This window comes from Nyctereutes procyonoides, unplaced genomic scaffold (genome assembly GCF_905146905.1).
Source record: "Nyctereutes procyonoides isolate TBG_1078 unplaced genomic scaffold, NYPRO_anot_genome, whole genome shotgun sequence".
In the NCBI taxonomy this organism is placed as follows: domain Eukaryota; kingdom Metazoa; phylum Chordata; class Mammalia; order Carnivora; family Canidae; genus Nyctereutes; species Nyctereutes procyonoides.
In genome coordinates, this window is record NW_026575020.1 from 40,288,568 (window position 1) to 40,298,948 (window position 10,381).

Genomic DNA, 10,381 nt, shown 5'->3' on the forward strand with positions numbered 1-10,381 from the left:
CTCTGGGGACACAGCTCTTCATGGCTCAAGCAACAAACACCCAGGCCTCACAGGTACTCAGCTTGCACTGGAGCCAGAGGAATTCAGGTGAATTCATGGCTCCGTCAGGCTTTCTGCCAATCCCAGTGCCCTGGAGTGTCCCAGGATCCTCTGGGGAAGGTGCCATAGGTACTCCATTTCTGTTCTGAGCTGTCAGACACCTGTTCGAGCCTCTTGCCTCTGTTGGATCCTGGGTGACAGCTGGAGGTACAGAAGAAATAGATTGAGGTACATTTTTTTAAATATCTTATTTATCTATTCATGAGAGACACAGAGAGAGGAGAGGCAGAGCCACAGGCAGAGGGAGAAGCAGGCTCCACGCAGGGAATCTGAGGTTGAGGTACATCCTTGAGCAGATCTGCTATGGGAGAAGCCAGCAGAGTGGACTCTGAGAGCACAGAGGAAGACACTCATACAAACTTCTCTGGGAGGGCACCCTTGGGGGACGTCTCTAAGAAGAAGGACATTCCAGAGAGGGCAAATCAGGTATGTAAAGATTAAAAGGGGGCAGCCTGGTTGGCTCAGTGGTTTAGCGCCGCCTTCAGCCAGGGCCTGATCCTGGAGACCCAGGATTGAGTCCCTCATCGGGCTCCCTGCATGGAGCCTGCTTCTCCCTCTCCCTCTGTGTCTCTGCCTGCCTCTCTCTCTCTCTCTGTCTCATGAATAAATAAATAAAATCTAAAAAAAAGAAAAAGATGAAAAGGGGCCTGACACTTGGGGGCCTGGAAGAGGTTTGCTCTGGCTGGTGCTTGCGGGGACCCTAGTGTGGCAGGAGGTTAGGCTAGGGGTGGCAGAGACCAGCTCATGGAGAACACTGACAGCTGGCTGAGGATCTTGGCTTCTTCCTGAAAACACTGGGGAGTCATGGAAGTGCTTTAAGCAGGTGAGAGCCAGGCTCAGAGCTGCATTACTGGAAGCTCACTTGCGCTGCTTCGTGGATAGATGGTGGATGGAGGAGGCAAGCCTGGGGCACAGAGTGCTGGAGGAGACACCTACTGAGAACTCACAATGTGCTTGGGAAGCATGGGGCAGTGGTTAGGCTCACGGCCATGGGCCACCTACAGCTACGTGTCTTGAGCAGATTACTTAAACTCTGTACCTCAGTTTCTTCATCTATAAAAGGAGGCTACCACTAGTGTCTACCCAACAAAGAACTGTGTGAGGAATCAGAGACGGGATACCAGGAATACGCTCAGTCCAGTGCCAGGAGTCCACAGCATAGTGTGTATATTGTAGCTGTTATTATTACTAACAATGTTCCTGAAAGGGGGTTGTTTATGGGCTCGTTTCTCCATGTGGATGAGTGGTAGATACTCTTAGCAGTGTCCTACAGACGAGACCACTGAGCCTTGGAGCCATCAGATGACTTGTTCGAGGGGATTAGAGCCCAGTGTGGGTAGACTTCCATTCTCCTGGGGGATGAAGAAGGTGGAGAAGGAGGAAGCTATGGGTGGAAGCTTTGTCCTGGGCCCTCTGTGGGTGGGGTATACGCTGACACTACAGGGTGATTCTCTCCTGCCTGTGACTGCTGACAGCAAGGCTAGGGGTCCCACATATTCCTTAGATGTTGGGGCCAGTGCCTCATGCCTGCCTTCTCTTTGAGACTCCTGGACCCTCTTTCCAGCTCTGCTGTGGACCTCTTGTCACCGCTCCCCCAGCAGGCAGATATGGTTGTGCTCTGTGTGGCTGGGTCACAGAGGCCTCCTCCTGGGGACCTACCATCCTAGCGTCCACCCTCACCAGCAGCAGCCTCCATATCAGCCTGCAACATTCTTTCTGTCCTCAGATGAGGTGCTATGTCCGAAGAGAGGGCAGCCAAAGCCCTGACACTGGCCAGGAGCCAGAAGGGGGCCTCTGCTCCCAGCCCAAGCTGCCAGGATCCCATGCAAGGCCCTTCCTCTGGTGATTACTAGAGCCTCTGGTGCCTGACTGGAGGCAGCAAAGCACTGTGATGTGGATCCAGGCCCAGACTCAAACCCCAGCTCCTCCCTTCCCCTGAATGGCTTTGACACTTCTGAGTCTCTGCATCCCCCTCTGTAAAATGGGGAGGATGTTTGCCTCATAAGCTTGTCCTGAGGCTGAAATGAGTCAGTGCATGCAGAGCACCTGGCACCAAAACTGGCACAAAGTAACTGCCATCTGAGTGGCCGCCAAAACCCCTCCCTCATGTCAGCATGTCATTTTCTATCTCTTCTTCCTCTCATCACAATGCCATCTTAAAGAGGAAAAGTCTGAGCATCTGAGAAGATTAGCGGTTTGCCTAGGGTCACTATGAACGGCTTGACTCCAAAAATTTGGTTTACTTGCTGCTCCTTCCATGACTCCCCATCATTAGCAGTGAGGGCTTCTCCAACAACTGAAGTGTGATGAAGAAGAGGGCCTTGGGTTGGGTCACAGGGGACAGTATAGGGCCTGGGGCTCCCACTGGGCCTGGCCTACCCTGCCCTGGGCATAAGGGCTGGAGCTGTTGGGAAGCAGGAAAGTCCCTGACTTAGCGCCTCCACCTCTCTCTACAGCCTCACTTAGCACACACTTCTGTCAAAGACCCCAGAAGGGCAGGTGGTTCGAACTTAAAAACACCTCTAGGTATTTGCAAGGAAATCCTACAATGAGATGGCAGGAGGGCATACTTCAGATTTTTCTGAAGAAAGATGGATAAAGCTGGCCACAGTGGGAAGAGGGGGGTTCAAGTAGTGAAATATTCTAGAAATGAGCAGATTCAAATTGTGTCACTCTGAGGTGGAGTCTTCCCTCTTCTCTCGTGGCCTACCCAGACTTACTAAGAGCCAGTTTCCATATCTTCCTGCAGGCAAAGACCTCTCCTAGAGCCCACTGCCAGCTGGACACCTCCTTGGATGGCACAGGACCCCTAAACTTAAGCCATCCAAAACTGGAACCAGCATCTTTTCTCAACTGATGTCCACCTACCCTCCCACCCAACCCAGATCTCTGAGCCTTCTTTTTACACTGGAAAAACCCTTAGTCATGTTCTTCCATTTCTTTATCCTAAATATCCCCCATCTCTATCTCTGGCTCTCCATTCCATGACCACAGCTTGAGTTCAGACCACATTAACTGCTTCTAGGGAGACAGGAGTCACCTCTCTGCCAGTTTAATCCCTCAAAAGCTCCTCTTTGGTGATCTGTTACTTTCTTGCTCCATGGCTCCCTGTAACTCCATGAGTTCTCAACTGGGGGATGTACCTTGGAATGACCTGGAATGCACGTGGAAAATGCAGGTACCCTGGCCTTAACCCACACTTCTTAACTCGCACTCGCTGGTTTACACAGGCTATCTGGATGCCCACTGAAAGCTGAGATTCCAGGTTTCTCCAAACTCCTCCATTTGACTCTTTTGACCTTTCGTGTTCAAGCTTGTCAAATGGAAGGGGTGGGCGGGGGGAACCACTGAAGCCTCAGAGTGTTGGCAGCAGGGTTGTGTAAGATTCTGGATTTAAGTGCTGGGCATGGGGCTTGGCACAGAGGGTGTTTCTCAGTACTTTGTTCTGGGTGCCCCAGCCAATGGGAATGTTGAGGCAAGAATTTCCCTGTGGAGAGACCCTGCAGGGCCTGCCCAGGCCCTATGCTCTCTGTACAGAAGGAGGACTTCATCATTTATATCCCCTGTCTGCCCTGAGCCTGTTTTCAATTACAGTTACAGGCGGAAACTCCCAGAGTGGAGGCGCAGCGACACCTAACCCCCAGGGCCAGCTTGGCCTAGAACATCTGATCCAGCCTACAACACCTCTGCCTGCCTGCTTCAGCCTCTCCACTCCCCTGGCCCAGTTCCCACAAGCCTTGGCCTTCCCTCTGTCCTTGGGCCCCTGGTCAGTGGCAGGGATGACCAAAGACCCCCTTCCCCCATCTGGATGCATGGAGGAAGTGAGGCACCAATGGGGAAACTGAAGTAGCAATAGGGAATTCTCAGCCATATTCCAAGGACATACAGCAGAAAGCAAGCTACCAGGTGCCATGCCTGGGATTCATGTAGTTACCTGTCTCTCCATCCCAAATTCCAAGCTGGGCAGTCCCTCAGAGGGGCCAAGGAATCTGTGAACCCCCTCTCCCATTCCCATTGCTGGACAAGCACTTCCCTAGATGAAAACTCCAAGTCCTGTTTAGGAGACCTTGCTATAAACACGAAGTTAAAACATACTGAGCGAGAAGCTGCCTGAGACCACAGAGTTCTGTGGTGAGTACTGGGGTTGAGTGCCCCTTTACCCGTGAAAGTATGGGGCAAGAGGGGGGATTGGACCTCCCAGGAGTAGGAAGCCTGAGGAAAGGGCCAACGTAACCCTTTAGGGCCCTAGATAAGATAGACTACAAGTCCCAGCCCTTGTAGGGCTCTCCCCCTCCCCCGCCCCCAAATTGGACAGGCTTGGAGAGGAAGGATGGTTATGGGGGAGGGAGAGGGTGATTATGAAAACAGCTCTCCCTGTAGAACCAGCAGGAGACCGGCTGTGCTGAGGAATGCAGAGTAAATTCACCCATCACTTGATTTTATTTTTCCCAGCTGGCTGAAGTGGTGTGGGGTGGGAGGTGTCTGAAGGAGAGCTGTGCTGTGTCCCCCAGCTGCTTCATCCTCCAGACTCTAGGGTATGCCTCCCTACCCCACCAGCTCAAGCTTGCCCTGGAACAACTAAATACACACACACACACACACACACACACACACACACACACACGCACACACCCTAGCAAGTGTTTGGCTGACTCACTACATAAACAGGGTATTCGGTTTTCTTTGTCTTTGCTTTGTTTTGAGTGCTAGCCCTCCCCCACAGGCTCTACAGCCCTCTGCATGGCTCAGAGGATGCCCAGGACCAAAGAGTACTCCCAGCCAGAGAAATGGGAGGGGCAAAGCATTGATCAGGTCACGTGGGGTTTTTTTTTTGCTCACTCTTCCCCTACCTGAGCTAGGTCAAGGAATCCAAGAAGGTCCTGCACAGAAAGGAAGTTGGCAGACATTTTCAGATGGGGTGACGCCAAGAGGCAGGTAGTGACTTGCCCAAGGTCACACAACCAAAGAACAACAAAGAGCCAGAACCCAAGTTTTTTGAACCACAAGCTAGTGACTTGTCTATACACCCTATTTCCAACATCTGTAAAATAGGAATGATACTCATTCCCTTCTTGTCTATGGAGCACATGGTCAGGACTGCAGCTCGCCTGTTCTCATACCCAGAGCTGGATCTTCAGGATGTGGGTCTGTGGGTGCCCAGTGCTCACATACTTACCATGTGGCTAGTGACTTCTGCCCTTTACCTTGCCTGCAGACAGTGCAGCCTCACCTTCTACCCAGGTAAGAGGTGGGAGAGACATCAAGAAAAGCTGCTCTTTTGCTCCTATGCTCCACAAGCAGGGTTCTACCTTATTCCTGGCCCTCATTCATTCCCAGTCCCCTTCTCGTCCTTACTGGGTCATTTCCAGAACACCCTCAAAGGGTCCCTGCTCTGACCAGCTATTTTGGGTTCCCCTAGTAAGATTTCATAGCTATAGCATGATTTATTGGGCACTGACTAGGTATCAGGTGTGGTGCTAAACATTTTCCAGGCATGACCTAGGTAAAGATCACCAACTGCAGGAAGTGGGAACTATTATTATTCCCATATTTACAAATGAGTAAAGGGAGACTATTACATATTTACAAGTGGGAACTGTTATTATTCCCATATTTACGAATGAGTAAAGGGAGACTATTACATATTTACAAATGAGTAAAGGGAGAAATAAAGGCCCAAGGTCACCCAGCTGAGAGGTAGAGTGGAGATCTGAATTCAGGGCTGTTTGACACCAGAGCAGATCCTTTTAGCTGCAACTGAGAAGAGCTCAGGTCCCTTCTGGAAACTCAGTGACCTCCAGAGGGTGCATTAGATCCCTGGCAGGACTACCAGGGGCCAGGCGAGTGGTCAGCGCACTAGGTTTATTGGGTGGGAACTCTGGGTCCTCAGCACGGCCTGAAAGCCTTGGCTTAGGGTCTGTTGCAAACCTGGGAGTCCATGGGTAGCAGTTACCCAGGGGTCTGCCCCATATGGGGCAGCCTCCCATGGAAACTTTGAGCCAGATTTCCACACTGCCCCTGCCCAGCGCTCCAGGGAATCGCTTCCCTAGGGTAGGGACTGCATCTCTTGTCTGCATCCCCTCCAAACTCCCAGGGTCCCGACTTCCTGGCCCTGGGACTCAGTGCTGATCTCCTCTCTGCACTGCCTAGGTCCCAGAGCCCTTCCTGAGACCACAGGTCCCAGGTACCCCTACCATCTCCATTGCTTCTTCCACCACGCGCTCCTCTCCCTGCGTCGTGGCTCTCGAGTGGCTTCTGTGCTGAGCCCGTCGGGTCTCCCCTCTCCTGGTCCTCAGCTCCTGGCCCCACACCCTACTCGGTCCGCACCCCAGCCACAGCGCCCCCTCGCGCCCGGCTCCCCGCGGAGCTGAGCCCGGGTAGGAGAGCCGCGCCGTACCTTACTGTCAGCGCGCACCCGGCCGGCGCGCGGCGGCAGCAGCAGCAGCAGCAGCAGCACTGGCGGCAGCAGCAGCAGGGGCAACGGCCGGGGCCGGGGCCGGGACCGGGCCGGGAGGGCGGCCACGGCCATGGCGGGATGCGCACGGTGGGCACGGACAGCTGAGCGCGGAGGCTGGGCGGCGCGGGTAGCACTGCGAGCTCCGCGCGGCAGCCAGCAAAGCCCGCGCGGCGCGCCCCCCGCCCGGCGCCCCCTCCCGCGCCGCCGGGGGCGGAGCTAGGGTGGAGGGGGCATCCCGCCCCGCCCGGCCCTTCGCGGGGCCACTGCGCCATTGGGCGGCTCTCCGAAGGGCATCCCTGCAAGGACACAAAAAAGGGTCTTGTTCCGACCCGGAACCGACAGAGTCCGGTTCTATGAGATGTGGGTCCTTGGGCGTGTCCCTTCGCCTCTTTGAGCCTCAGTTTCCTCATCTGGAAAGTGGGGGAAATAGTGCTTTCCTTTTGGAATGGTTGCAAAGTTCAGATGAGTGATGTTTCCAGGGCCTGTGAGCCTTTGAGCTCTCCCAACACCCAGACCCCGCCAGCTCTACTTTTCTGACGGCTCAGACCCACCTCTCTCGCTTGTTTCTTTTCCTCTTCCCTCCAAAATTCCTCCCGTCGACTCCCAGCTAAACTCCAGTAGCTCCTGCCGTTTAAACTCCCTCCTCCCATCCTCAGGAGGGAGCGCTTCCTTTCTTCTGTTCCCAGGCAGAAAAATTTTGAAAAGAAGCCGCCTCCGGTCGTCATGCAGGTTCCCTGCCCATCCCCTCGCTCCAGGACGGTCTCGCTTGGGAGGTGGCTTGTTGAGGTCCTTTGTTGAGGTCCTCGGGAGCTCCTGTAACCACACCCAAGGCGGCACCTCTTTACTCTCCCAGAATCAGCAGCTCTTGTTCATGCCTCCTTCTCAAACCTTCTCCTCTCTTGGTTTCCCCGTGTTACCTTATGCTGTGCTCCTTCGCCGTCACTTTGCAGGTCCTTCTACCTCTGCACCCCAGGGTGCCAGATGGCCTTCTCTGACCTCTCAGCACTGACTCTGTAGGTGACCATCCCCTGATCCCATGACCGTTCCACCTGTGTCTGTTTACTTGCCCTTGTAAACTTCAACTGCTCAAAAAAGGAACCTTCAGTTGTGCCCCAGATGTTCTATGTTACTGCTACTCTCAAGCACATCCCCCCTAAAGCATATTCCTTCCCCTGTTCATTTTCTTCTTAGAATTTATCACCCCATGAAACTTTCTGGTATGTGTGTTTCCTTGTGTCTTTTATGCCTTCCCTTGTGGGAGAGATGTAAGTCAACAGTGCACATACCTCGTGCATGAAAATGCTAGCTGAGTAGTCTTGAAGTGTGGTTCCAGGACCAGCAGCCTCAGCACCACCTGGAAACTTAGAAATGCAAATTCTTAGGCTCTACCCCAGATCTCAGGAAGCAGAAACTCTAGGGGATGAGGCCCAGAAATCTGTGTGTGTGTGTGTGTGTGTTTAAGATTTTATTTATTTATTCATAGAGAGAGAGGCAGAGACACAGGCAGAGGGAGAAGCAGGCATCATACAGAGAGCCTGACGTGGGACTTGATCCAGGGTCTCCAGGATCACACCCTGGGCTGCAGGAGGTGCTAAACCACTGCGCCACCGCGGCTGCCCAGAAATCTGTGTTTTAACAAGCCCTCCAAAGGATTTATAGTTTGAGAACTACTACCCTAGCACAATGTCTGGTACCCTCTAACTCTGAGCTGCATTAACAAGTCATGTGCAGCAGGTGTTCAGTACAAATTAGCTTCTTTCATGACTAGAAATCTGGGGACATGTCAAAACCAGGGCTGGGTTAGTATAAAAAAATAAATATGGGGTGTGTGTATGCTTTTTTAGAAAAAGATTTTATTTATTTGAGAGAGAGAGAGCGCACTCAAGCATGAGTAGGGGGAGGGGCAGAGGAAGAAGCATATTCCCTGCTGAGCTGGAAGCCGAGGATGCAGGGCTTGATCCTAAGACCCTGGGATCCTGACCTGAGTAGAAGGCAGAAGCTTAGCCAACTGAGCCACCCAGGTACCCCTGGTGTGTGTTCTTATGTGCATAGAATAGCTGCGAATGGACACACAATAAACCAGTATGGTGGTTATTGCTCAGAAGGGAAGAAACTGTTAGGAAACAGAGTAAGGAGAAAGCTTTACTTTTCATTGAATACTTTTTTTTTGCATTGGGAATTTTGTAATGTGTGTCCTGTCTATTCAAATAATAGACAAAAAGGACTTACACAGAACTGCACAGAGGTTCCGTTTCCCAGACCTTTGTCCTCATGCAGCCTGGCTCTGACTCTCTGGCTGGGATCTGGAATTTCTTCCACAGAATAAATTGCCCTAGACTCTGCCCTGTGCTGGCTGTTCCACAACATGGCCCCATCATCTCTGCTTTCTTCCTTTTCACCCTTCTCTCCAACTCCTCTTTCCCTCAGCAGGCACATCACAAATGGATTCTCTCAGTTCCCACTTGGCCTTGGGACCTTTGCATATGCTGTTCCTTCCTCCCGAAATTCTCTCTGCTGTCTTACTCACTCCTACTCATTCTTCCCTTCTTATTTCAATGTTTCATATCCCAGAAAGCTTCCCCTCATCTTCACCCCCAACCAAAATGAACACACATCCCCCTATCACACATTCCCACAGCACAAGGAACTTCTAGGTGTGTTCTCACTCGCGGAACTTATGTGCACTCATGGGTTTGTGTGGTTATTTGATCTGATTAGTGTCTGTCTCCACCACCACTGGGCAAAGCCCTCACGATGAGGCTCAAACCTGCTTTGTTCTTTTTTTTGTTTGTTTGTTTGTTTGTTCTTAAATGATTCTTTTTTTTTTTAAGATTTCATTTTATTTATTCATGAGAGACACACAGAGAGAGAAGAGAGAGGCAGAGGGAAAAGCAGGCTCCATGCAGGGAACCGGATGTGGGACTTGATCCCGGGTCTGCAGGATCACGCCCCGGACTGAAGGCGGCGCTTAAACCACTGAGCCACGGGGGCTGCCCAAACCTGTTTTATTCTTAACTGTACCCCTGTTTTGTCCGGTTTCTCTGTCTGCCTGTGGCCTCAGGACTACTCCCCTGAAGATCCCTCCTCATCCTTAAATATTTTCCTCCTTTCCAGCACTTCTGTCAGGAGTCCTGCCCAGGATGAGAATCTTTTCCATTTGTCTTTCTGAGCCTGTTTCCTCATTTGTAAACTGGGGGAAAGTACTGACTTCTCAGGATCGTTAGAGTGTGGGGGACACTGTAGGGAAAAGGTCCCATAGTAGTTGCCGGACACATGGTAGGTGCCTACCTCATAGGACTCTGTATGTTTAGGACAGTGGCTGGGGTCTCAGTACATTGTCATTTCCCTCACCTTTCTCAGTTTCATGGTAGTTAACGCTTCCCAAGGAGCATTTTCAGAGACGTGAATGGGAATTAGGATAGCTCTTTAATATCCCATTTATCAGGCCAAGCCTTATATTAATGGCTTTGCATGCATGATGTTAATTCTCATAAAGATCCTGTGAAATAGCCACTATCAGTATTTTCCCTTCCTCCCTTTAGAAACCAGGACATTGAGGCTTAGAAGTAATACTTAGCCCAAGGTCACAGTTACTAAGTAGAAAAGTCTGATTTGTTTTATTCATCCTTTCACCCACTTAGCAATTATTTATTGTGTTCAGGCTCTGTGCTCAGCACTGGGTTATAATGATGAGGGAGAGAATAAAGGGATTGGACTAGTCAGATCTAGAGAAGCTTTTTAGGAGGAAGTGGCAACAAAGCTGGAGTGAAGGAAGAGGATGAGTTGCTTCCAAGGGTTGAGTATTTGGCTGCATTTTTTGGCCTA

The 10,381-nt window shown here is 51.6% G+C and overlaps 1 protein-coding gene across 5 annotated transcripts in view; it reads right to left on the bottom strand.

Moving 5' to 3' along the window:
- The window catches only part of OLFML2A (olfactomedin like 2A), a 31,976-nt gene extending 24,063 nt beyond the window's left edge, over positions 1-7,913 (bottom strand). For 2 of the 5 annotated variants that reach the window (XM_055333617.1, XM_055333610.1), the window contains exon 1: positions 6,497-6,733. In XM_055333617.1, the coding sequence (XP_055189592.1) occupies positions 6,497-6,628 (132 nt within the window). In that variant the 5' untranslated portion in view covers positions 6,629-6,733. Of the gene's footprint in view, positions 1-6,293; positions 6,395-6,496; positions 6,734-7,107; positions 7,370-7,842 lie in introns of those variants that run through there. The other 3 variants (XM_055333595.1, XM_055333602.1, XM_055333625.1) reach the window with 3 other exon arrangements.
- Positions 7,914-10,381: the final 2,468 nt, after the last annotated feature.